Source organism: Triticum urartu, chromosome 6, assembly GCF_003073215.2.
Source record: "Triticum urartu cultivar G1812 chromosome 6, Tu2.1, whole genome shotgun sequence".
Taxonomy (NCBI): domain Eukaryota; kingdom Viridiplantae; phylum Streptophyta; class Magnoliopsida; order Poales; family Poaceae; genus Triticum; species Triticum urartu.
Genome location: NC_053027.1, coordinates 574,186,720 through 574,214,327, shown reverse-complemented (window position 1 = coordinate 574,214,327; position 27,608 = coordinate 574,186,720). Strand labels below are relative to the sequence as shown.

Sequence of the window (27,608 nt, the reverse complement as noted above, 5' to 3'; positions counted from 1 at the left end):
GCCGACCGCCCGGGGGCGGCGTGCGGGTGCGGAAGCGGCAGCGGCTAGGGTTTAGAATCCGGAAACTGATACCATGTTAGAAAGGAGAGAGGAGTTAGTTGAATAGTTGTTGTATTGCTTGAGCCTCGTGGGCATATATATAGGAGTACAATCATTTACTTGAAATACAAGACAAGACAGAATCAAATCCTAGTCTATCTCGTCTTTCCTAATAAACATTATACTCAACATGATATTTTTAGCGGTTGTAGTCACATTCTTTGTAAGCGTCCACATTTTTTACAGAAATTTTTGAAACATTTAAAGTTGATGTTTTCAAGTTGGAGCATGGGGAGCACCCCAAGAATGAGAGCACCTGAAATTTTCCCCGGCTCGTCTAGTGGACCGTAATCATCATCCTAATCGTCAATCAGGTACGAGGAAGATAACGTTGTATTGCCATGTAGTACACGCTGAGCTTCTTTCTTTCTCGTAGATAAGATACATGCTTCACTACAGCAATGCCGAGTTTGAAAGCCTATTCATCTTGGCAGAGAGTTTGCAGAGTTCAGATGTCAGCTAAGCGTATTTAGCCTGAACCCTTCAGGCAAACGTCACTTTGCCGAGCGCCCCCTGCTTTGCTGAGAGCCTGAGATCCTTTATTTCTCACTCGGGAAAGCCTCTACTGAGCAACCAGAGCCCGACGCGTGGCACCTTTGCCGAGCTTGGTTCTCGGCAATGTCCTTTTGCAGAGTGCAGTACTCGGCAAAGCTTCTGCCAGCAGGTTTTTTAATTAGTTATTCATAGCCCTGAGAAAAACACATTCGTAGCAATTATATCACTGCCCGCATATCACAAATAGTACCACATCATAGGAAAATCACATGCATTCATCATAAGCTCACCAAAGCATCAAATGTGGTCCACACAAGCATCATAACAAGTGACAAGTACTCACTGAACCCCAAATGTGATCAATTTATGTTACATATGATGAGATGATAAATGCAACACCATAATTTGGACAAAGGGGACGAAGATTATCAAGTTCTTCAGCTCATTCCACCTGATCTGATAAGCACCCTTGCCTACTTCATGATTTCTCTTCTCTTTGAGCACATACTTGGAGTAATCATCCTCTGTCTCCTCTCTAGTATTAAACACTTTGCAGCTTGCCATGAATCGTAGACTCCTGGATATCTACCTGACTACACCACATACAACTTCACCAACAATGGAAGAATAACAGGATTTCAAGTATGTGCAAGGATTGAGAAAAACTTGAGCTACATAAGCATATTCATGATTCATATACCCAAAAGCATCAAAAGATGTCATTCGAGTCGACCTCACCAGCTAAATAACTTCATCCCTACATCGACATCAAACTATCTAGCTAGACAACTCCAAGAATGGAGCTCTACTCCAAGTGGTAATCCGTGAAGCTGGTCATTGTGGAGTCAGGGCTGGTGGGGAACTGGGGGTCTCTAACCGACCACCCTCCAAGCGGAGGAGCCATCATCGTTGGCACTAGCGGTCGACGGATTCAATGGAAACAGGTCATCACTCTCCTCAGATGGCGCATCTTTCTTGGCTAGATCATCAAGAAACATATCAATGAGGCGGACCAGCATCTCGCGGATGCCCTCGGAATTCCGCCCGTCCTTGACGGACCCGTAGATCATGTGGTTCTAAGCGAGGAGCTACGGGTTCACTTGAACGAGTGCTGCCAAGTACGCCTTATTTCTTGGCGCAAAGGAAAAATAATAAAGCAAGTGTTACGTGCATGAATAACATATACGTCCAGGATTCCAACTGCGATAAAGGGAATAAACTGAAGGTGACATAATGAATGACATCGGTGATGATAGAGATCGTGACAAGCAAGTACTTAGAGGCGAGATCCCTTGGCTCCTCTTGCTGCCATGAGATCGTCAACCAGACGGTGCAAATCACGGTGCGAGGAGCCTCCTTCTGCCATGGCTGCATGAGACTTAGATGCAAGGTCCATTACCTTGTTCCTCGCCATGTCCCCTGGTCCTCCCGGACTCATGAATGTGTTCAATGCCCGCGCCACATCATCGACCGGGATTACCTCATGTTTTCGGTAATTCTCACTTCGTAAGCCGGCTCCAAGAGGCCAGAGCCGCTCACCGATCCCTAGTACTTCCGTGATTAGCCTCTCGGTGATGAACTGCTCGTACACCTTTGGCCACGTGAGCATCGGCACGCCCGCAGCCACTGCCTCCAGGACAGAGTTCCACCCACACTGTGTCACGAATGCACCCACTGCCGAGTGCGCTAGTATAGCCTTTTGTGGAGCCCACACTCTGATGATAAGCCCCCGGTCTTCAACACGCTTCTCCCACCCTTTCGGTGGAGCCCACTTCTCGGCCGCCCTGACCACCCACATGAACGACCTTCTTGTAGCCTCCAGCCCAAGAGCAAGCTCGTCCAGCTGCGCATCCGATATGTGGGCACATGTGCCGAAGGACAAGTAGACCACCGAATGGTTAGGCTTTGTGTCAAGCCAATCGATGAACCGTGAGTCGGCAACACCTTTGGCGGCCTGTGATGGTTGCAGTTGCAGCGAGAGAGGCCCTAGAAAGTATGCGCGCTTCACGTACCCTTCGCGCACGTACATCTCGCAGTACTGCTGCTCGAGGCCTGAAAATGTGTTGATGGCGATGCCAAAGCAGTCAGCTTGCATCGAATGAACCATGTTGCTGGCGTCATAGTTTCGACTCCTCAAGATGTCCGGCAGCTCGGTCCTCGGGATCCGTATATGAGGGACCGGGAACCGAGGGACCGTTGCGACATCGTTGCCGTCGACGGCAACGTTGTCCATGATAAGGTGGCGCACAGCCAGCATGGGGAAGGCGCCCATGACATTGAACGCGATACATGGCACACCGAGCTCCTTAGCGATGTCGGAGGTCCAGATGAAGTGCATGTCGGTGAAGATCGCGTCCGGGGACAGCGCCCGGATGAGTGTCTCTTGCGCCGGGCGCATCAGGGCATCGCTTAGGGCAGCGAGGTTGATGCGTAATGAATCAGCCGGCGTGGATGCCTTTCCGAGGTTCTCGACACCCTTCGGGAGGCCTTCCACCATTGGGAATGGATAAGTAACTATCTTGATAGTTGATGGATTATGCCCGTGTAGTCGTCGCTCCAGCACGGATTGGACGATGGAGACATTCGCCGGCGTGACTGCGATGGTTGGTCTCACAACGGCGTTTGGCCTAGATGCGGCGAGGCGAATGGCAAGCTCGGTGAAGGGCTCGATGTGGCTAGTTGCGAAGAAGGGGATGAGCAGGACACGCAGGGTCCTTCCGCCACTGTTGCTGGTGGTAGAAGCCATTTTTTCGTTTCCTTTACTACGAGCAGAAGGCTTGTGTTGTGGTTAGTCAGCACACGGGTTTGGCCTATTTATAAGGCAGTATGTTGGATGGACTTGCGCTAGTTAGTTTCCCCTTTGGATCTGCAAATTAGGGCATGTACAATGGTGTTATCTTAGGAGTGCCATATAGAATAAATGATGAGGTGGAGGAGAGAGAACTCGTAAGAAAAGGTTTGTCTTCTCTTATTTAAGATAAGACAAGAGATGATCTCTTAGCACAATTTGTCTCACCATATTTTAAGGAATTGCTAGTTATTAAAGATAAGACTAAGATATAGCCTATTGTAGATATATTTTTTTGTCATCTCTAAATTACATGCAAGACTTAAGATAAGACTGTCTTATCAACCATTATACATGCCCTTAGAGCATCTCCAACAGCCGCTCAATGCGCGGCGCCCAAAAAACAGGTTTACAGCGCGCAAGTAGATTTTTTTTAGGGCGCTAGAAGACGTTTGCTCCAACAAGCGCTGCAAAATATGCTGCGCGCGCGAGTCCAATGGTCCCAATCAAGCGGTCCCATCTGCAGCAGTCCAGAATTTGCAGCGCGCGCGATCGGGCGCACTAAATATGCTGTGCGCGATGCCTTTTTGACGCGCTGCATTAGTTATAGCGCGCGCGCGCTTTTTGTGCGGCTGCTGGAGACTTCAAATCGGGTCCGCGCGCGCTAAAAGCAGTTTTTATACCGCGCGACGCTCATATAGCGCTTCTGTTGGAGATGCTCTTAATACATAGCGCGGCTGATCGAGTACAATGATTCAACCTACCAATCGATGAACTATAATGCAGAACGCATGGCGCGGGGTTGATCAGAGTACCATGGTTCAACCCACTGATTGATGACCAATAATACAGAAATGCTTGGAACGCAGTCAATCGGGTACGATGATTCATCAACCTACTCATGGATGAACAATAATGTGTACTGCTTGGGCTGGTTTACCTAATGGAAGTTTTTTTTAAAGGAGGAATGCCCCCGGACTCTGCATCAAAGTGATACATGCAGTCATTTTATCGAGGCAAAGTTCGAAAAACAAAGTCTCAGGTCCAGCAAAGGCTCACAAAAGAAGCACACAAACACAAACAAAGTCTCAGGTCCAGCAAACGCATGCAAACAGTAACAGCAGCGTTGAGTGTTGCAACTCTAAATGCGAGTGCTAAAGGGAATAAGAAGCGTAAGGGGCAAGGCACCTTCATTAGAAAGGAGCGGTCTAGTTCAGCTAGAACGTAGCGGTTGGTTGAGTACCAATGGATACTGAAGTGGAGGGTGAGAACTTGAAGGGCGACAAAATGATACGTATGAAACACAGGGTTTAGGTTTCAACCATGATAATCTACAGTGGAGTACAGTCGTCTTTACATGGTTGTTGCAACAGATCTTGGAATCCAGAGCTACTCTACAGTTGTTCAATCAAATCTAGCTTGATGAGAGTGAACAGCTTCTCTCCCACAACGCTTGGCAATTTAATTTCAGTACCTTGGTTGACAGCGAATCCCCACTTGCCGATCTATTGACCTTACAATTTAATTTAAATAGTTCATTGTCTAGTATATTAATAGTTCCATTTCTTGGCTACCTTGTTTTTAAATAAAACAAAATTGGGGCTAGCCAAGAAAAAGTCGTTTATTTTATTTAAAGCCAAACCTCTTCTTATTATCTCTATTGGTTTAAACTGCTTGCAGGTAATTTCAAGTGAGACAGATAGACATGAAGTTGATATGCTTAAGGATATTGGATTGCAAATTGCTGTAAAATGTGGTGGTTTGCCTCTTGCTGTCAAAGTAATGGGAGGACTGTTGTGTCAGAAGGATAAACAACGCCATGAATGGAATATGGTTCTGAATGATTCTATATGGTCAGCATCTGAAATGCCTGAAGAGCTAAATTATTCAATATATTTAAGCTATGAAGATTTACCTCCTTCCATCAAGCAGTGCTTTCTATACTACTCCCTTCTCCCTAAAAGTGCAGTGTGGTATAAAAATAGCATTATTGGCATGTGGATTAGCGAAGGATTTCTTCACAGAAACTCTGATGACTTAGAAGAGTTAGGAAGCAAGTACTATAAGGAGCTGATACTGAGGAACCTCATAGAGCCAGTTACAAAATGGGCTGATCAGCAAGTTTGCAGCATGCATGATGTTGTTCGCTCATTTTCTCAATTTGTGGCTAGAGATGAGGCACTAGCAGCTCACAGTGGAGATACTGGTTTCATTAGTAAACTTAGTGCACACAAGTTCCTTCAGTTGTCTATGGAAAAGAAAGTATCAGAATCAGATGGGTTGGACTGGAGTTCCTTACATGCACAAAAGACACTGAGAACACTAATATTAGTTGGCCCTATATCTATGAAGCCTAGTGATTCGATTGTTGATTTTCCCTGCCTACGAACTCTACATACAGAATATGTAGATGTTGCTGTATTGGTTGAGTCTTTGGGGAAACTCAAGCACTTGAGGTACTTGTTCATATGGAAATCCGATATATCTAGTTTGCCAGATAACATTGGAAATATGAAATTTCTGCAGTTCATTTGCCTTATAAAATGCCAGCAATTTGTGAAAGTTCCACATAGCATTTTGAAGCTACGGCAGCTGAGGTATCTTAACTTTCATGACTCTAGTGTAAATAGTATACCAAGGGGGTTCTGTGTTCTAACAAATCTAAGGAACCTGCGTGGGTTTCCAGCGCACACAGATGGTGTTTGGTGTAGTTTGGATGAGTTTGGCCCTCTTTCTGATCTCAGATCTCTTGGAGTGCAGAGATTGGAGAATGTGTCCGTTACCTCGTCTGCGGCAAAGGCAAAGCTTGGTGAGAAAGTTCATCTGACCCACTTGTTTTTATACTGCAGCAGTAGATTGGGAGATGACGGGCTGATTACAGATGAAAAGGGTGTCTCTGAGGAAGAACAGCGACAAATTGCGGGTGTGTTTGATGAGCTCTGCCCTTCGCCTAGCTTAGAGTATCTTGATATAAATGGATTTTTTGGCCGACGGCTCCCAAGGTGGATGATGTCAAGATCAGCACCGGTCTTCAAGAGCTTGAGGATTATATTCATGCTTGATCTAGCTTGTTGCACCCAACTACCAGATTGCTTGTGTCAACTCCCATGTTTGCAGGACATTAAGATCCGTCGCGCTCCAGCCATCAAGCATGTTGACCTGAATTCCTGCAGTCCTACCAGACACCGGCTGCGTTTCCGAGATTGAGGGAGTTGGAGTTAACTGGAATGGTGGAATGGGAGGAGTGGGAGTGGGAGGAGCAGGTGCAAGCCATGCCTCTTTTGGAGGTGCTTGAGCTCGAAAATTGCAGATTGAGGTGTCTTCCTCCTGGCCTCGCCTCACATGCGAGGGATTTAAAGTCTATATCTGCACAAAATAACCAGCACCTCATCTCACTAGAGAACTTTGCTTCTGTTGTTGAGCTGGAAGTGGCTCAAAGCCCTGACTTGGAGAGGATCACTAATCTTCCCAATCTGCGGAAGCTTGAGATCGAGGCTTGCACAAAGCTGAATGTACTGGAGGGTATTTGTGCACTCCAGAGGCTCGTATTGGAGGATTATGCCATGGAAACACTTCCTGAATACATGCAAGATGTAAACCCAAGGCATTTTGAGTTACGCTGCAGCCTGACGTTGCTCACTTCCATAGCCGCGGGACAATCTGGCCCTGAGTGGGATAGGTTCAGTCATATCGACCATGTCAAGGCATATGCACCTGATGAGAACAATACAAGGAAATGGTACGTGTTGTACACGAGAGAGCCCTGCAGCTTGATCACAAATGTCCGTCACTCCATATCTGCAGGTAAATTAGCACAACTGTGTCACCTTATTTGTTGCTCCACTCTGTTCATTTAACTCGTTCAGTTTATTCAGGGGATGAACAGGAGGACCAGCAAGTAATTTCATGAGGAATGAAGAGCAACAAGAAGTAGGCAGAAGATTTCAGCATTCTTTTGCATGGATCTTCATCAGATCTTGTGGAGGTGCATGGAGAGAGGTAGGTTCATTATTCAGCTTCGAACTAATAGTATAATTTTGCTTCCGTTGATGTATTTCACTTTAGTGTTGGCAGTTGCATGCCAATTTACTCTGTAGTCCTCATGATTTCGACGATGAAGTTAGTAGCTATGCTATACATGGAAATGAAAAACCTTATCCATGAAACCCAGGTGCATGGTCATATTTTGATGTGTGTTAAACATTGATGCAGGCAGGTTGAAGGCAAGCAAGCTAGACGGGCCTTATAACCATCTTCACCTTGTTGGTTGGCCATATCAAGTGCGGTGCAGTGCGATCCTCCTACAACAAAACTCTGCAGCAAGACCAGTACTTGTGTGTTGATGCAACTACAAAATACACACCATAGACTGTGCCGGATCAAATGGTTCTGTTTTGATAATTACCGGAGTCATGCAAAGGAACTAATTAAGCGAGGAGCACAACTTCTGGCTATTTGTACTAGTACTTTTCAAGAAGTTATTCTTGGTACCAGCGGTAGCATTTGAAAGAAAAATACATGTAACTTACTACTCCTATTTGATTATGTATTGTGTGCATGCGCATAGCAAAGAACAGAGGTGACTGTCTAGGCTGTACCTGTGACAGATCAACTGATTTGACTTTATACCTGAATGTTCAGAACATTTTGCCTTGGAAATTGTTATCCATGCCAAGAGATGTGGTTTAGTGGTTGAATTCCACAATATTTTACCACGATAAATTTAGGAAAGCATGGTGTCCTACCAAGATGAGCCACAGAAATTTAGTCTTGTCAGTTGTGAATTTATGAGTATCTCAAGTGAGGGCTGGCGAGAGAGGCTACTGCGACCTACCTGTCTCTTGCGCCAGCGGCCACTCTGTTTTTCTACTGTGTTCTGGTGAGCAGAGTGGGCTGATGATCTTCCTCGAGCGCAGACACCGCCTCTCCTTCTCGGCCCGGCACATCTCTGCTGACATTATCCTCGTGAAATCCTTTTTTTTTTTTGCGGGTGAAATCCACATACTTGTTGAGGTGCTCGATTCAGCAGCAGCTTGTCAAGGATGGGTACATAACTGAATGTTGCATCCGAGATGAGCAGACAGTGGCATCTTTCACTTGGCATAACAAACGTTGACTTATAAAGACATTCCATTTTTCTAAACACTTCGGTTACTAAATCAAAGACGTGTAGTTTTCTTTCTTTTCTTGAGAAGAATGCCTTTCCTCTGACCTATTTTCTGCAGACAGTTTTTGTTTTTCCTTTTTGCAGGAAGCAAACGATTGTAAACTACCTAAGGTTGCTCAGATCTGATTATGCAAGAAGAATGCTGCTTCAGTATTCATGGTACAGACTATGGAAAAAGAAGAAGGCATGAAAAAACAGAACACCCAGAAACTCATGATGTACAAGTGTTGCAAAATGTGCAAAACTGAAAACTCTAGCAGTAAGCCTCAATGTTACATCAGACGTTGCGTAGTCTTTATTGAATCGAGCAACGGAGAGGAAATTAAGTACTCCCTCCGTCCCAAAATTTTTGTCTTAGATTTGTCTAAATACGGATGTATCAAATCACATTTTAGTATTAGATACATCCGTATGTAGACAAATTTAAGACAAGAATTTTGGGACAGAGGGAGTAGCAGAAACGACACCAACAAACATGCATGGCACCGACAATCAACATGAAGAAGTATTGGCACACATAGAAAAGCAATGCGAAGCAGAGTTGGATTGGCGCATCCAGAAACATCATTGTAAATCAGAAAGTTTCTTCCCCGTTGCATCGCTTCCCTTGTGATGCCATTAAGCAATTTTGCTGGGCACTGGCGCCCCAGTTTGATAGACGCCCCAGTTTGATAGACTACCAGCAGATTTTATCACACTGATGGTACAGACTACTGAGAAAGAACACACCGAAAACAGAACAAAGATAAACTCATACGGTACAAGTGTTACAGAAGGTACCAATCTAAAAACTACTCCCTCCGTTCCAAATTAGTTGACTTGAATTTGTCTAAATACGGATGTATCTATACTTGTTTAGTGTCTAGATACATCCGTATCTACTCCCTCCGTTCCTAAATATTTGTCTTTTTAGAGGTTTCAAATGGTGACTACATACGGAGCAAAATGAGTGAATCTACGCTCTAAAATATGTCTATATACATCCGTATGTGGTGACCATTTGAAATCTCTAGAAAGACAAATATTTAGGAACGGAGGGAGTAGATAAATATGAGTCAAGTAATTTGGAACGGAGGGAGTATTTGCTAGAAAGCCTTCATGGTAACGAAGAGATTTAAAAGTCTTCACCGAATTTGGAAGTAGAAAGGAATTAAGTACCAGAAATGGCACCAACAAACACGCATATATAGTTTTAAAAAAAAGATTTGGCACACATAAAAACAAACAGAGCAATGGGGAATAGAGTCGGATTGGCGGATGAAAATATGACTGCAAGTCAGACGATTTCTTCCCAAGTGGCATCGACCACCGGCAGCTTGTTCTTCATATTGATGGACCAGCAGCCTGCTCTTGTTGACCGATTAACTTGAACTTGCGACGATGATGATGACGATGATCCACCCTCTGCAGTTTGGATGCCAACGTCACCATGCCCATGTAATACAGTATGACCAGTACCATTGATATAACGGAATAGTAAAAGAAGTGCCGGATCCAGAGTTCCAATGCCGCCTGCTGAAAATTTCAGTTTTAGTTCAACCGACAAAAGATGTGAAGCAAAGGACCATCAACATCACCTTCAGCATCCTCTGTGGTTCCATTGCGACCGCTGACCGGTGATCAGGAGCAGCACATACCCAACTCCTCTCGCCCCATCAGCGTGACGATGAAGAGCCTTTCTTTAAAAGCATAGCCGCCCCAGCTTCCAGCTTCTCCCTTCTGCGGCATGCAGGTGCAAGGGGGATGTGCTGCAAGGCGATTAAGTTGGGTAACGCCAGGGTTTTCCCAGTCACGACGTTGTAAAACGACGGCCAGTGAATTGTAATACGACTCACTATAGGGCGAATTCGCCCCAAAAATATTTAGGAGCTTCTTGAAAAGGACCAATACATAATAATCACATGTCGCATCAAAGAATGACCGGATAGCTGAGATCTTTCACTTGGCATACCAAACATTGGCTAGAGGATATGATCAACCCAGTGCAAAATATTATTTCATTATTTTTTTTCCAAAAAACAAAACAGTGATACGCATGCAAAATGCAGCCACAGGGATGCACTATAAGCAGCAGGCAGTAAAAAGGAAGTCACGTACCTCTCCTGGATGTATACAAGTCATGGATATATGACTATGTCAGGTTGAAAATTTGGTATTGATGCCTACAGTACATTGTTTGTTAGACCACGTGTGGTTCTGTCAGAAGGATGCTGTTAATCAGATAATTTTGTTGCACCAACTATTCATTTTTTTTCGAAAAGGGGGGCTCCCCGGCCTCTGCATCAGAAAGATGCATACGGCCATCTTATTAACCAAATAACAAAAAGTGCCAACAAGGTTCCACAATCTCCATCTAAAGAAAAAGAAAAAGATAAATGCAGCTCACATAGAGCGACAAACGGCTAGACACAAACTAGCCAAGAAAAGGTGCCACAACCAGCTGGCTAAAAATAGATAGGGAAACTAATTGCCTATCCTATTACATGACCGCCATCCAAACCGGTTGAAGATATCCCGAGCTACCATCTCCCAACGGATAGATCCAGTAACCAAATGCTCCCTGGCCTCCATCAGAGTGAGTAGCGACCACGAACGGATCAGTGCCGTAGCTCGGAAAATAACCTGCAAAAAATGAATCCGTGATGTTCTGTTAAAAACCAAATCATTTCTGCAATTCCAGATAGTCCATAACAAAGCGCAAACTCCAAACCGAATATGTCTTGCTAATGCAGGCTCAACCCCATTAAGCCATGTCCCAAATAAAGCATTGACCGAAGTCGGTGGAGTAATATTAAAAGCAATATGGACCGTCCGCCAAAGAACTTTGGCCAACGGGCAATCAAAGAATAGATGCTTAATCGTCTCATCCCGATCACAGAAACTACACCTAGTAGGTCCTGTCCAATTGCGTTTAATCAAGTTGTCCTTTGTTAAAGTAACTTGTTTATGGACAAACCACATAAACACTTTAATTTTTAAAGGAACTTTGACAGCCCAAACATACTTGGAAGTTGGAATAGCATTCGAATTAATAACATCAATATACATTGATTTAACTGTAAATACTCCAGAGCTAGTCAACTTCCAGCGCAATATATCGGGTTGGTGAGAAAGTTGAACCTCCATCAGTCTCCTAACTAGATGGAGCCATTCTTCCCAACGATTGCCCGTTAGCGACCGTCGAAACTGAATATTAAGGGGGACAGATTGGAATACCGTTGCCACGAACACCTCGTGACGTTGAGCAATCCGATATAAAGACGGATATTGAATGGCTAAAGGTGATTCACCAAGCCAAGTATCCTCCCAGAAACGTGTACTTGTACCGTTTCCAATAACAAATCTCGTCCTATTGAACATAGATTGTTTGACTTTCATTAGTCCTTTCCAGAAAGGCGAATCAGTCGGCCTGACTGCGACCTGGGACAATGTTTTAGTCTGGAGGTACTTGTTGCGGAGGATCTGCGCCCACATGTCCTCAGTCCCGGAAGAAAGCTTCCACAACCACTTACTAAGAAGGCATCTGTTCTTAACTTCAAGATTTTCAATACCAAGGCCCCCTTGGTCTTTCGGTCTATAGATGATGTCCCATTTAGCAAGCCGGTATTTTCTTTTAAGTTCATCACCCTGCCAAAAGAAACGCGACCGATAGAAGTCCAGTCGTTTCCTAACACCAACTGGGACCTCAAAGAACGATAAGAGAAACATAGGCATACTCGTGAGCACCGAATTAATCAATATCAAACGGCCTCCGTATGACATGAGCTTACCCTTCCAACAGCTCAGTTTTTTCTCAAATCGATCCTCGATGCACTTCCATTCTCTGTTTGTTAGCCTACGATGGTGAATCGGAATACCAAGGTAAGAGAAGGGTAAACTCCCCAACTCGCACCCAAACAATTGCCTATAAGAATCCTGGTCGTCTTTGGCTCTACCAAAGTAGAACAACTCGCTCTTATGAAAGTTAATCTTTAACCCGGTCAATTGTTCAAAAAGGCATAACACTAGCTTCATATTTCTTGTCTTGGCCAAATCATGCTCCATAAAGATGATTGTATCATCGGCATATTGAAGGATGGATACACCTCCATCAACGAGATGAGGTACCAAACCACCCACTTGACCATTCTCCTTAGCCCTTCCTATCAAAATTGCTAACATATCCACCACAATGTTAAACAGGATAGGGGACATCGGATCTCCTTGTCTGAGGCCTTTATGTGTCTGGAAGTAATGACCTATATCGTCATTCACTTTAATTCCCACACTCCCTTTTTGCGTAAAGGATTCGACCTGTCGGCGCCAGACTTCATCAAAACCTTTCATACGCAATGCCTGTTGGAGGAATGGCCACTTAACCTTATCGTACGCTTTTTCGAAATCCACTTTAAAAATTACTCCATCTAATTTTTTGGAATGGATTTCATGGAGCGTTTCATGAAGAACAACCACCCCTTCAAGGATGTTCCTGTCCGGCATGAAAGCAGTTTGGGATTGCTGCACCACAGACTGCGCAATCTGTGTGAGCCTATTAGTCCCGACCTTGGTGAAGATTTTGAAACTAACATTGAGGAGGCAGATCGGTCTGAACTGCTCAATCCTCACAGCATCCGTTTTCTTCGGGAGCAATGTGATAGTTCCAAAATTCAAGTGAAATAATTGAAGCTGTCCAGAGAATAGATCATGAAACATAGGTAGTAAATCCCCCTTAATAATGTGCCAGCACTTTTTATAGAACTCGGCCAGGAACCCATCCGGACCGAGAGCCTTATTGTTTTTCATTTGTGCAATGACATCGAACACCTCCTTTTCTGAGAACGGGGCAACCAGGATATCATTATCAGCAGCAGACACTTGAGGCACGTCCTCATTCCTGGACTCATCGAGGGACACACAATTGTCCTCCGGCGGTCCAAATAACTGTCTATAATACTCGGTAATATAGGTTTTGAGATTATCCTGACCTAAAATAGTACCCTCATCCTGTTCTAGCTGAAAGATCCGCTTCTTTCTGTGCTTACCATTAGCAATGAGGTGAAAGAATTGTGTATTCGCGTCCCCTTGGACCACTTTGCGGACCTTAGCTCGCAAAGCCCACTTCAATTCTTCTTCGCGGAGAAGTTCTTTCAGCCTCTTCTCCGCCTCATTTTTGACCTGGAGCTCGGCAGGCAGCAAAATCGTGGATTCGGCTTTTATGTCCAGGGCCTGTACAAGAGAGAGGAGCCTATCCTTCTCAATCTTATACACCCCACTGAGGTGCTTAGCCCAACCCCGTAAGAAACTTCTCAAATGCCTAATTTTATTCTGCCAGCGCTCGACCGCCGTCCTTCCTCCTACACCCTTGGCCCATTCCCTGGCTATGAGGTCTAGGAACCCCTCGCGTTCGAACCAGGCCATCTCGAATGAGAAGGTGTTTTTGTTTCCCATATGGTTCGGCTCCCCTGAGTCTACGAACAATGGTGTGTGATCGGAAATTCCCCGCGTGAGAGCTTGCACCGTAACAAGAGGGAACTTCTGTTCCCACTCCACGCTGGCGAGAACTCGATCAAGCTTTTCATACGTCGGGTTTGGCAGAGCATTAGCCCAAGTAAACTTTCTACCAGAAAGCTCTATCTCCCTTAGATCCAAGCTTTCAATAATGGTATTGAACATAAACGACCACCTGCCGTCAAAATTATCATTATTTTGCTCCTCTCTCCTCCTAATGATATTGAAATCACCCCCGACCAAAATCGGAAGCTGTTCGGACCCACAGATCCGAACAAGGTCCGCCAGAAACTCCGGTTTAAGCTCAGGCTGTGCGGCACCATAAACCGCCACCAAAGCCCAGTTGAACCCATCAACTTTAGACCTAACTCGAAACTTTACCGCGAAGTCACCCATTACTACACTCCGGACTTCAAGGGAATCGCATCTCACACCCAGTAAGATACCTCCCGATCTACCTCGTGGCGGGAGGCAATGCCAATCGAAATCCATACCACCCACAAGAGAGGAAAGAAACTGCGGCACAAAATTCTCTCTACCGGTTTCCGATAGAGCAATGAAATCTAACCGATGTTCCAGAGAAGCTTCAGCAAGAAACCTTCTTTTAGCCAAGTCCTTCAGACCTCTGCTATTCCAAAAGATTCCTTTCATAGTTCATCATGGAATTTTTTAGCAGTCCGAATCCTAGCACTCCTACGAACTGCAGAATCGGGATAAATCTTTCGTTTCCACTTACGCTTTGGCTTAGTGGGTTCCGTCACCCGGTCCTCATAACCGGGCTGAACGGAACTAACAGCTACAACATCTAAGGGCACATCATCGTCCTCAGACTCCTGATTAGAAGGTGCTAGATCCGCACACAGATTATCTAGCACTCTAACCCCTAACGCATCAATTTCCTCATCATTCATGGGTTTAACTGCAGCAAGATTACGAATAGTCTCTAAGGCCCGCTCTGCCTCAAAATCTAACATATCATTCACCTAATTGGAGATTTCATTATCAGTGGCGCCTAGTGAAACTCCTAATTGGTTTGCATTACTAATAATCTCCTCAGGAGCAAAATGCAATAAAGAATTGGATATGTTAACGGACATACCAGAAGAGATCGCAGCATCGTGAAGCTTGGCCGCCCTCATAGCGCACCGCTGCTGCATATCATCCACCTCCGGAAGGTCCAGAACGCGAGCACTCATCCGTCTCCCCGCCGAGACCGGGTCCGGGATCCCGCCAAAGGCAACAACCTCCTCTCGAGTGAAAAGAGGAGGAGGCTGCGGGCTCCCAAGGCCCTCGGACAAGTGCCCTGCGGGTAGGACAAGAGACGGGACAGCTGGGGCCACCTGCCCACTCCCTCCTCCTGCCCCAACCACCGGCTCAGAGCGAAGTGTCGAAGTCGCCGACGGCGCGGTCCTCCTGACCGCAGACGATGAAGGGAGGTCTAGGGTCACCTGCCCCAGCCCCCCCTCCCCCAGCGCCACGGGAGACGCGGGTGCCACAGCCAGGGCCTGAGGAAGAAGAGCCGAAGCCACCTGCCTCGGGCTCCCACTCCCAGCGCTGGCTGGCCCCGACGAGACCGGCATCACCGGCGTCGGTATAGGAAGGGGAGAGGTCAAGGCCGCCTGCCCTGACCCCCCCTCCCCCAAGGCCCACCTCGAACGCAGAAGACATCACCGGAACCACGTCAACCGGTGAAGCAAGGGAAATAGGAGTGACCTCCGGCTCTACTTCCCGAACTGCAGTCCCCTCAAAGTCCAGCAAAGGAAGCGTGTGCTCAAACGCATCATCAGTCTCCACCCTATCACTCCACAGTCTGGGAGGCGCAGAAGCAGGCGCAAAGGACCCAAAACGCAACGACGTCGTAGGCACCGAAGGTGACGGTGCCGGCTCAACCCCGGTCCCCTCCCCAGGCAACTGAGCATCTGGGCGGGACCCAGTCGACCCCTCTCGAGCGGACTCGGCCGGCGCCCCCTTGGCTCCTGCACCGCCGTCACTCTCGTGCATATCAACATCATCCCCATTAACCTCCTCAGCAAACATCTCAACGTCCTCAAACTCTGTGTCGAGCGGGAACACCTCTCCCCTATATGTCCAGTGAACCACATCAGGCACGAAGTCAACATTCAGAACACTCACCAAAATCCGAGCCACTCCATGAGCCCGAGCGAAAGCCATATCCACTCTCTCCGTCTTCCCAACCATGATACCCATACTGGCCACAACTCGAACATCCTGCAAAGGCTTAGATGGGGCCCCAGAAAACCTCAACCAGACCTGCGTAAGCGGCTTTCCTTTAGGCTCCACCTTCGTCCACTCGTGAAACTCCAAAATACACTTAGTACCAGGAACTCTACACAAGCCAAAGCTCAGCAGTTTCTGCAAATCCTCCACGGAAGGGAAATCCACCTTAAAGACATTAGCTTCGAGGCTGACCAGCTCCCACTGGAAGTCACCCGGTGCCAACTCCTGAAGCCTCCGGATAATCTGAGCCTTAGTCACCTCGCCCTGAGTTGCTTTCACAATCCCGGTAGTCAAGCACTGTGTCTCCTCTGGAATCTCCCTCGCGGCCGGGGACTTGAAGAACAAAAGCTCCGCACAGTAAAGCCCATACATAGTCAGAGATGGAGCCTGGTCACGCACTAACGGGCATTCTCCCGAATCATGTGCAGGCTTGCCACACGAGTCACACAGTTCTGCCACGCACTCTGCAATAAAATGGCCCTTCTCACCACACCGGTAACAGAGCATCCTTTCCTTCTTGCGCGCCCACTTGGACGCCCTCTCTGAATCAGATCTATCAGACACCTCACCCACAGCCCCAGGCACAGGAACATCAACATTCGCCAGGGCCGTTACCACCTCCATCGCCTGACTAGTAAGATCAGTGGACTGAGCGTTATCTGCCTCAACAGCGGTAGCCGCATGGTCAACAGCAGCCGGGGGCGGAGGCTGCCGACGATACCTCCCACGGCCACCACCCCGAAGTCCACGGTATCCACCTCTCTGGCGGTGATCCGGACCGGATGCCCCCTCGACAAAGCCACCAGGAGGCCCTAGAAACGGTCTCTCAGCAGACCCGTCACTCTGCCAAGCATAGCCTCGGCCTCCACCAGTAGACGAGGAACCACGGTGCTTTCCATCTCCATACGCATCGACACCATCATCACCCCACTGACCTCGGGGCGGCTCAAAAGACTCTCGAACTGTCGAATTTTGCCTCGTCTACGAAGGCCCCGACCGGTTCTGAGTCGGCCTCGCGACATAGTGCGGCGGCGGAGCAGCCCGAGGCGGAGCTCCACCCGAGACCGGCACCATTGGTCTCGGGCCAGTCCCGCCGCCACGACCCATGGCGGTAGCCACCGAAGGCGTTGGTCCCGGAGGCCGCGGTCCAGTGGGGCCCCCTTTTCCCGCGGGTAGCATCGGCGGCCTGACAGGTATTGGCCCCGTAGGTCGGGGACCAGCGGGTCCTCCTCTTCCCGCAGGTAACACCGGCGGCCTGTCAGCCGCAAGCACGGGCGGCCGCGGCCCTTGGTTGCCGCTCGCCCGTCCCGAGGCCAGCGTAGGGGCGGGAGTACCACGCCCGGCGCCAGCAACAGCCAGTCCAGCACCGGCTACGCTAAGTCTGCGCCGGGGGCCCCTCGTCCAGCACCCCCAGGCGGCGGCGGCACGACAGTCCCGGCCCTGCTCGTACCCACATGGGGCTTCGCCGCGGGCTGCCCACCCGCTCCTTGGCCAGCCATCGCACGCAGCGGAGGTATCTGGCGGGCACGGCCAGGACCGCACGGAGGTAGAACAGGCGTCCCGCGCCGACGAACCCTAGGCGAAGACGCAGCCACACACGCGCACGAGGATTCAATCACGTCCATGCATGCAGCGTCCGTGGTTATGCATGTGGCGCCCGGTATGGCCTGGGCCTCATACCCAGCCATCACCGGCCCAACAAACAAAGCGTCAACGCAAGATGAATCCGGCCCAAACCGGCCCAGCAGCTGATTCAAGCGCTCGCTGCGAGCCTGAGGGATCCCGATCGGCGACCTCGACGGCACCACAGCCGCCGCCGCCGACAGCGATCCGGCTCTGAGCCGGCGATCTCTCTTCTTAACCACCGTCCATGAATCCGGATGAATTAAATCGAAAAGCGTGAGGTTTGGAAGGCGTACCTTAGGTAAAGGACCCTTCCACGGCCTGATCGCCGATGCCGCAGTTCTCCGGTGAACGACACGGCGCACCAATTCCTTCCTCTCGTCTGGAAGAAGCCCGACCCGCGCCGGATCCTCCACCGGCACAACCTTGTCTACGGTAGTGGCCACCTCATCTTCGTCATAGCCTGCATGAAAGAACTCGCATATCAAATCCGAAGGCATAGGCGACGGTGGCGAACCCTCTGAGTCATCGCCATCTCCGTCGGCATCCTCCTCGTCCGAAGCCAATAGGGCCCAGAAACGGCCGCCGATGCCCGCCCGGGCCGCCGCCGCAGGCGGACGCGGCGCGGCGGAGGCCTCCACGGTCGCCCGGGGAGTCGCACCAACTATTCATTAGTAACCGCAGATTGCTCTTTTTTCAAATGAGCATGAAAAAGAAAACATCTTCCACATTGCTGGTGAGACACAAACATAGCAGGAACTGAAGAGAGTAACCTATGAATTATGATGGGAACTTAATGAACAAAACTGGTCTCTCCTTTGTAAACTAGCTATCATAATCAGTAAGAGGAATGACGCTTCAGAAGTATTCACAGTACAGCCTACAGAAAAAGAAGGAGGCACCAAAAGCAGAATACCCAGAAACTCATCCAGTGCAAGTGTTACATATGGTACAGAAAAAAAAAATCACACGCCCCCGCGTCGTCTCGGCTGAGGCGGCACGGGCGGAGACTCGGTCGCGCCGCCGGGTCGCCTTCCCGCCCCCCTCCTTCTCCTCGCCGTCACCGGAGGAGGCCGCCGGACTAAGCCCAGGCGGCGGACGGCAGCGGCGGGGGCGTTTTCCTCTCGCCAGGCCGCGAGATCTCGGGATGGGAAGGCTCGATCCCCTTTTTCCGCGTCGCGCGATGGATCCGTCGGGGGCTTCTGCTGCGGCACCGGCGGGCCCCTGTGCCTCCTGGCAGCGGCCTTCGCGGGTGGCAGCCGCGATAGCTCCGTCGGCGGGCGCCTGTCTGGCAATGCGGATGTTGCGCGGCTTTCTGTTTATGGCAACGATGGCGGCTTCGGGCGGAGTCAGGTTTGCTGATGGTTCTTGGTAGTCGGTCTCTTCCGGCGTGTTCGAGGAGTCACCGCTCTGGCGCTGGCTCGGCGCAAACCCAACGCTTTTCTCCTGCAATGCTCGTCGACAGAGTCGGAGCTGCCTGGTCGCCGGCGCGTGTGGTTGACTGTTTGGCATCGGCCGGCGCAAGCCTTGACGCTTCCCCTCGGCAGCGTGTGTGCGTTCTTGTGTGGGTTGTCAGGTCGCCCTGTGTGCCTTGTTTCTGCAGGCCAGTTGTGACGGTTTTCGCCCGGTTTTCCGTTTATTAACCGGTCAATTCTCTTCGAGCTTATTTAATGAATCGGGTTCTAAGGGACCGCGTTTCAAAAAAAAAACATATGGTACAGAACTGAAAACTCTGCCTCAATGTTACAGCAGACATTGCGCACTCTTTATTTGAATTCAACAACAGAAAGGGATTACATAGCAGAAACGACACCGACAAAACACGCATAGTGCCATTAATCAACAAAAAACAGTATTAGCACACATACGAAAGCAAAGAGAGCAATGCAACGCAGAGTCGGATCGGCTTCCAGAAACATCATAGTGAATCAAACCATTTCTTCCACTATGTCATCACTGTCATGGTAACCGGCAGATTGACCTTCGGCGCCACCATCTGATCTTGATGGACCACCTGCTTCCTCTTGGGCAGTGCTGACATGAGAAGTTGAAGGGCCATCCCATGCTCTCCTCCGTTGTGGTGATAATGATGATCCGCCCTCTGCAGTTTGGCTGCCAAAGTCTCCATCCCCATGTAGTACAATAGGAGCCAGACATAGGTGAGGTACTCCACACCTGTGGCCAAACCCTTGGCGTGGAGGTATCCTCTGCATCTAGCGGCAGAGAAGCACAACATCTCCACCCAAACGCCTTCGATCACATCCCACATCTTCTCTTCAGGCAGATTGGACAACACTTTGGCAATACTCCAAGCGTCACGGACAATTCCTCCCTGTTGCTGCTGGGTACAACCCGGAGGTGGAGATCGTCCACCATGCACTGCAGCAACTATCATGTGTGTAAGCCCTATTTCCTCGTCTCCTTCGACGCTGATGCCATCTATTTTCTCTCTTTCCTCGACGATGTCCTTCAATTCATCGTAGGTGGTCGCGAAAAGGTTTCTTCTGGTGCCTGCAATTAGCATCTCAGGATTCACAAACAGTAGATACATCATGTAGTTGGACATTTCTCTGCACTGGATGGCCCTCTTGTGATGACTGGATCTTTTGCACCAAGCAGGGCATGCATAAGCATGAGGACACGAATCTTGCGTGCACAGCAGTCCGTGGTGAGAACGAGATACAACCGTGTCGTAGTAGCAGAAATCCGTGGCGAGATGCCAGAGAAGAACACTCTCGTCGAATGCACCCTCCAAGCTCCATCCCAATTCCTCGTAGCACCCTCCATGCCCAAGAGTAAACTGGCCCCTGTTACCATTGAACTTCCTGTAACCGGAAACATCTCTTATGTGGTTCTCCCACCCACCTTTCACATACTTGAGCACTAACTTTGTAATTCTGAAGGATGAGGAGCAAGACTTCATGTGCCAATGTTGCTGAAGGAAGTCGGCGCATCCCAAAACTCCGACGACCCTCATCATCTTGGAATGTTTCCTGTTGCGGACAAGGAGTCCTACAATGTTGTATTGGGAAACCATATCATGATATCGAGGCTCCCCATCTGTTGATACCATATCTGATGACCTTTGACAGAATTCTTCTGTGTCCCTTGTGATGTTCGTTAGGACCGGGGCTAGAACCTCCAATGCAGCAGTACAGTATAGCAAGGTATATGTAATCTTGACATCGTCTTGACTATAAACTCCTCGGTTACTGTAGTGGAAGAAGGCTATGGGTGGAATGTAGGAAGCTAATAAACGGAGAAAATAAAAAGAAATATTTGCTAGCTGCGCCCTAAGTTCGAAGTAATTTCGGGAAGCGAATAAGGAAAAAACTTGTCCGAGAGAAGCCACGGGAAACACCTTCTTTTTGGTGTAGAGGAGTAGGAAGGTGTTGGAGAGCCAATGCTGCAGCTTACAATACGCATGGTTGCCATCAAGTGTTGAGAAGGAGAGTAGCACCCTAATCCGATCTTCAACAGACGGAGATGCAAGGTCCACAAATAGCTTATAAGGAGTAAAGTCCACCGGTGTGGCAGATGTTAAAAGATACTCATTTGCCTCGATAGGACTTGTTGCCTTGTCAATGAAATCTTCAAGAGGATCAATCATGGGCTTATGTGTGTGTATTGACCTCCGAATAGGCTCACCGGAGCTCACCAAGCTGTTAATGCTAGCTCTATTGAGAGCCCATGGCTTCTCAAAGCATTTGAGGATACCAGGGATGAAGGGACACATCGCCGCGCTCAGCAGCGTCCAGTCGTTGCTTGGCCATGATTTGCAGAACACATAGATGGCCACGGTGACCTGAGAGACCGAGGTGAGTATGTGCCGAGGCCATAGCTCGTTGTCCTCGATGTTGTAGGCGGTTATGCCGTCCTGTCCACCGAGGTGCATCAGGAGGATAGGCGCCCACAATACCTCCAGGATGCTATGTGCCGAGCCCATAGTTCCTTCATCTCCATCGTTTTGTGGCTTCCTATGGCGGTTGAAGAGGGTGGCGAGCCCATAGATTGCAATGGCATCACTACCAAGGTATGCCAGCCAGATGATGGGTCTAAACCAGGATCTGATGGGGTGCTTACGCTCGACGGAAGCGACGAAGGGGATGTACTGAATCACCAGGCTAGCAATGACGAGGATGCGCAGCTGCCACTCCTCCCACCACTGAACAGCGCCTGAGACACCCATCAGTTCTCCCTTGATCTCTCCTCTCTGCCACACACGCACACTAGCTAAGTAGCTAGTTCAGCTAGAAGCTGGTCCATTTCAACCTCGTTCGTTGAATTTATCGTAAGCACATGATTGGCAAGGATAATTGATCGACTACCGAACCCCTTATATACACATGTTATTGTATGTGTAACTTGCTTTTGATTGTCCTTAATTTACTGTAAATACCTGCGATAACACTTGCAAAGGTGTCATGGCTTCGCTTAACCATATTTTATTAGTACTTTTGGAACTCACTTAAAAATGTTCCTATTGCAGTGTATCACATGTTTTCTTAAGCAAGTTGTTGGCTTATTCATTTGTTCATTTCCTGACCAACTACTTGTATGGATTTGCTGGAAGCTACCGGGGGAGCATCCAACTCCTCGGCTGCTTTCTTCCACTTCAAGTGCTGCTCAACCGGAGCCACTGACTTCTTCCACGGCCTCTACCATTGGATCAGCCGGCATGTCGCCGGCACAACCACCAGAGGGATCTGCCATCTAGCTTAGCTGAGTGGATAGCTGGATTGCAGCAACTGTTAGGTAATCTTGATTAAGTCGTCGATGTATACATGAGGTCCAGTACGTTTGGAAGCCATGGAGTGTTAGTTTGGCTAGTTGAGTCCAGATAGGATTAGTACTTGCCCGTGATGGTGCAAGTACTAGCTGAAGTTTAGCACGGCTAGGAGTCTAGCAATCGTGTCGGAGTAGGATTGTTTGGGTAGCTCCTATTTATACTTAGGCTGACGTCAGTTTTGTAAAACCGTGGCAAGAAAAGGCAGAAAAGAATAAAGAGAAATTTAAGGGTACAAGACGTACCCTCGGCTATCAGTTTTGTGTACGCGTGTTCATCGTGATTTGATGTGATCGATCCCGTGGGCGAATTCCGAGAGCAACCTACCAACTGCTGTTTGCTATTGATAGCTAGAAAGGTGTGACACCGATGAAAAGAAAAACCTGTAGAGAATAGTGTGGCTAGAGGTAGCGTGGTTTCCAATTTTGAAAGACAAAACTGCAGGCGGACGAAGTGACAGACTAGATGCCAAGATGCCGCCTTGACTGTCCTGTCTTGTGTACCCTAGCTCTGAGACCTCCTAAGACATGGACGTTTGAGCTGAAAGACACTATACTACTGCAAATGGGATTACCCTTCCCACTACAAGACAGTGTATATTCTGAATCCGTTCAACCATTCTTTAGCTAGTCTCATCAACATGGTGAGCTCATCCCGTCCCAACTCCCAACAACCCTTTTGTTTACGAGCCCCACTTCGGTACAACCCTTATCCTTTATCTGCATTGAACCACTTACAGATGATATAAGTGATGTTTTCCATCAGGTTCTGCAATATTTGAAGAAGCTACGTGTGCTCCATTTGTGCTTTTACAGTAGTAGCAAGCTACCTGAATCTGTAGGTGTGCTGAAGCACCTTCGATATTTGAACTTCGTCAAACTTCTATTGCCGAATTGCCTGGATCATTATGTGGTCTTTATCAGCTACAGTTACTTCAGTTAAAGCATAAAGTTAAGAGCTTGCCTGACAAACTCTGTAATTTAAGCAAGCTACGGCACCTTGAAGGGTACCGCGATCTGTCATACAGGATGTATGAAGTAGCTCTGCATCAAATCCGTTATATAGGCAAGCTAACTTTGCTCCAACATCTTAAACAATTTTGTGTGCAAAAACAGAAGGGGTCTGAGTTGCAACTACTCCGTGACATGAAAGAGCTTGGTGGCAGTTTAAGTGTCAGAAATCTGGAGAATGTCAGTGGAAAGAATGAGGCCCTAGACTCTAAGCTACTCCCTCCGTTCCACAATGTAGCGCATATAGATTTTTCTAAAAGTCAAACTTTATAAACTTTAACCAAGTTTGTAGAGGGAATCATATACATCTAGAATACCAAATACATGTGCTTAGATACATCACAAGACATACTTTTATATTATATACATTTGGTATTGTAGATATAAATAGTTTTCTCTATAAACTTGGTCAAAGTTTATAAAGTTTGGCTTTGTAGAAAATCTATATACGCTACATTATGAAACGGAGGGAGTATATCAGAAAAGTAACCATGGAACCCTGTGCCTTGTCTGGAATTTGAATAATGACTCGAGTGTCCAGGATAGTTTACAGTTGGAGATTATTGAAGGTTGCCGCCTCAACTTCAGTGCCTGGAAATTGAGGGTTACAACTGTGCCGCGTATCCAAGTTGGCTACTTGAGGGTTCGTATTTTGAAAATTTGCGATCTTTTAAGCTTGTGAACTGCAGCGCATTAGAAAGCCTACCACTCAATACCGAGCTCTTTAGAGCATTTCCAGCCGCGCCCCAGGAACGGCCCTCAGAAGCCTTTTTTTAACACCGGCGTTAAAAAAGCGTTCCAGTCGCACTCCCACAATCTCCTTTTTCGCCGGATTTAACAAAAACTACGGCCGGCGCACGCAAGGGAAACCGAGGGAATCGGGGAGCAGATGGGAGCGCCAGCCTCTAATCTCTCTCTCTCCTTTCTTTTTCTGGCTAGACCCACCATATGCAGTGCATAGAAAAATCTCCTCTCTCCCGCATGCCCACCGCCCCTTCTCCTCCACCGCTCCACCAGCCCTTCCTCGCTCATCCGCCGTCGCGGCTTGCGCCAGCTCCAGACGGGCGAGCGCGGCCGGCGAGCGGGCGCCTGGGCTCCACCGCGCCACCCGAGCCGCCTCTCCGGCCGGACCTCGCGGGAGCTCGCCCGCGCTGCTGCTCGACGGGTGCGGCCTGGGCTCCACCCGAGCTCGCCGCCTCTCCGGCCGGATCCCGCGGGAGCTCGCCCGCGCTGCTGCTCCACCGCGCCACCCGAGCTCGCCGCCTCTCCGGCCGGGCGAGGCCTGGGCACAACCGTCCGGATCCGTGGGAGCTCGGCCTCGCTGCTGCTCGACGGGAGCACACGGCAAGCAGCGCCAGGACGAGGAGCTTCTGCAGCGTGTCCGTGGCCAGGAAACGGAGGTGAAGTGGAAGGAGAGCAACGGCACGGCGAAGATGGCGACGAAGCGGTTCATACAGGAGCACTGGTCCACGTCTCCGGCAACCGGCATCTGCCTGCTCACCGCCGCTGGTCGCGGCCGGCTCCTCGCCGCGTGCCGGCCTCTGCCTCCTCACCGCCGCCCTCTGCTCACCGCGCGCCGCGCACCACCGTCGCCGCCCTGCTCGTCACGCGCCGGCCCGGGCGTGCCGGAGCCGCCGCAGGGCGAGCTCGAGGAGCGGTGGCGCCCGGCCGCTTCCTCGCTGCGCGCCACGCGTCCTCCTCTTCGAGGTGCAGAAGTGCTTGGGGTGGAGACACGGATGGAAATATTTTCTCCCCAAGCCCAAAACTTGCGCCGGCGCAGCCCCAGCCGGACGAAAAAATATCCCTGGGGCGCAACAGCTGGAGATGCTCTTAGGCATTGCACTAAACTGGAGCTCGAGAATGTGTCAACTCTGAAAACATTATCTTGTCTTCCAGGAGCACTTGAGTGCTTAATAATTGGCGGCTGCCCGCTGCTTATGTTCTTTACTGGTGATGAACTAGAACAGCAGTCTGAGAGAGAGAACATCATGAGGACAGACTACTTGGCATCAAAACTTGGCTTCATATGGGAGGTGGATTCCGGAAAAGATATTAGGAAAGTAGTTGATCAAAACATTCATCTCTGAAGCAGTTGATGGATGCTGGCATGTCACATCTTCAAACCATTGCAAGTCAGTAGGCTCCTTTGTGAGTTTTGGAGGCACTCACTCCGGCCAGTTTGCCTTCAGCCATGAAATGCAATCTATGACAACAACTTAACGCAAAAGAGTATGGTTGTGCAGCGGCGGCGATGGGACTTTTATACCAACGCTTGTAGCTATTGGAATGTTGAAAAAGTGGTGGTGATAACACATGATTGCCTTGGATTTGTTGGCGCTTCTAAAGTTCTCGGTCTCGAGCTCCGGAATGAAAACTTAGGGCTAACCCGAGTTGGTTAGACTTGACAATGGCGATATTTCTGTGTCATTACCTTGTTGAAGGCGTTGCTCGAATTTGCTCAAAGTTATTTTTCAGGGTGAAAACCTTGATTCTAGCCTTTGGTGGTTGGATCTGGTGATGACGACACTTGAGTGTCACTCCCTTGCTGAAGGTGTTGCTATTGAAGAAACCTCGTTGCCCTTTCAAATATCACTCCCACCTTCTCTGTGACTGTGGTGACAAGTAGCACTTGTCACAACTAAGAGTTTTTCATTTTTTTAAAGATTCATTTTTTAAAAAAATGTTTTATCTCTCAAACTATCCATCCAAATCACGAATTGTTTCCACCATTGGGTTTCTGGCATCGAGATATTCGAAACTAGATTCCATCTTAATAGGTTTGGATGAACTTTTTTCCTGGGAAAACCAGAAATAAAAAACAAGCACAAAAAACTGAAATTCGACGAAAACCCAAAACTAGGAAATAATAAGAACCGAAAACAACAAAAATAAAAATAAAAAAACAGGAGAAAAACAAAAACCAGCAAGCGCATTTGTGCTTTCACTTTTTTGGGAAGCGCACCAGTGCACACAAGTGAGCCAATGGAAAAATCCTAGGATGGTCCATGGACCACCATCCTAGCCACCCCTCGTTATTCTAATGCACTGAAGTGCTAGCGGTATGTCTCCATTGCACAAAAAAAGTATTTCTTCAAAAACATAGTCCATATAGATAAGTGTAAGAACAATAATAATTTATAAATCACATCTTTATCTGTGCTAACGCAGATAAATTTAATATTTATCGTGCAAAAAAAATCCTATTCTGGGCTTTCTTGGCTCAAGTACACCCAAGTAAGCCAGTGAAAAATTTCTAGGGTGGTCCATGGACCACATCCTAGCCACCCTTTGTTACGCTGCACTGTAGTGCCAGCGGTGTGTCTCCATTGCATAAAAAATGTATTTCTTGATAAAACAGTTGATAGGGATAAGTACAAGCACCATAATAATTTAGGAAACCATATCCTTATTCACTTTAGCAACTAGAAAAGTAAATATTGATAGGAAAACTTATTTCATATCGTCTCTTCCTTATTACATGAAAACTATTCATGGGAATTGTGTTGAATCGCGGGCAATGGGCTTTGCAGACAGTATAGTCATTGTAGCATGGACCAGTATATGCAAAATAGTTGCAGCAGTATTGTCGTTTCCGCGGCCACTTCAACTTTTCGTCTCTCTCACACAGTCAGGGTCATCGTTAGGCCGTATAGCCATTGTGCTGCTCCCCTTGTCGTTAATGCTATGGCCTGAAGTGAAAATCAAATAAATTTATATCATCTCAACATGAAGGTAATTTCATTTTGCATATGACATGTAGATAATTCCTATGTAGAAACCCACTCCAGATCTTTCCAAGGGGCGAGTACTCAAGGTTGACGAAACAAACTTTAAACATAAGGATGAACACTGAAATTTCATGAAATAATTATTTACAATTGTTCATTACCTTGTACGACTGAAGAAACCAGGCAA

General features: G+C 48.2%; 2 protein-coding genes and 1 pseudogene across 2 annotated transcripts; 2 read left to right on the top strand and 1 right to left on the bottom strand.

The window, feature by feature from the left end:
* Nucleotides 1-1,870: 1,870 nt before the first annotated feature.
* LOC125513158 (UDP-glycosyltransferase 73C4-like) lies at nt 1,871-3,340 on the bottom strand. The gene has a single exon (XM_048678190.1). It carries the CDS (start codon nt 3,338-3,340, stop codon nt 1,871-1,873), a length of 1,470 nt encoding a protein of 489 aa, XP_048534147.1.
* A 1,287-nt stretch (nt 3,341-4,627) lies between these two features.
* On the top strand, nt 4,628-9,337 carry LOC125517098 (annotated as a pseudogene).
* A 15,322-nt stretch (nt 9,338-24,659) lies between these two features.
* LOC125515648 lies at nt 24,660-25,640 on the top strand. Its single transcript, XM_048681162.1, has one exon. It carries the CDS (start codon nt 24,675-24,677, stop codon nt 25,095-25,097), a length of 423 nt encoding a protein of 140 aa, XP_048537119.1. The 5' UTR covers nt 24,660-24,674; the 3' UTR covers nt 25,098-25,640.
* Nucleotides 25,641-27,608: the final 1,968 nt, after the last annotated feature.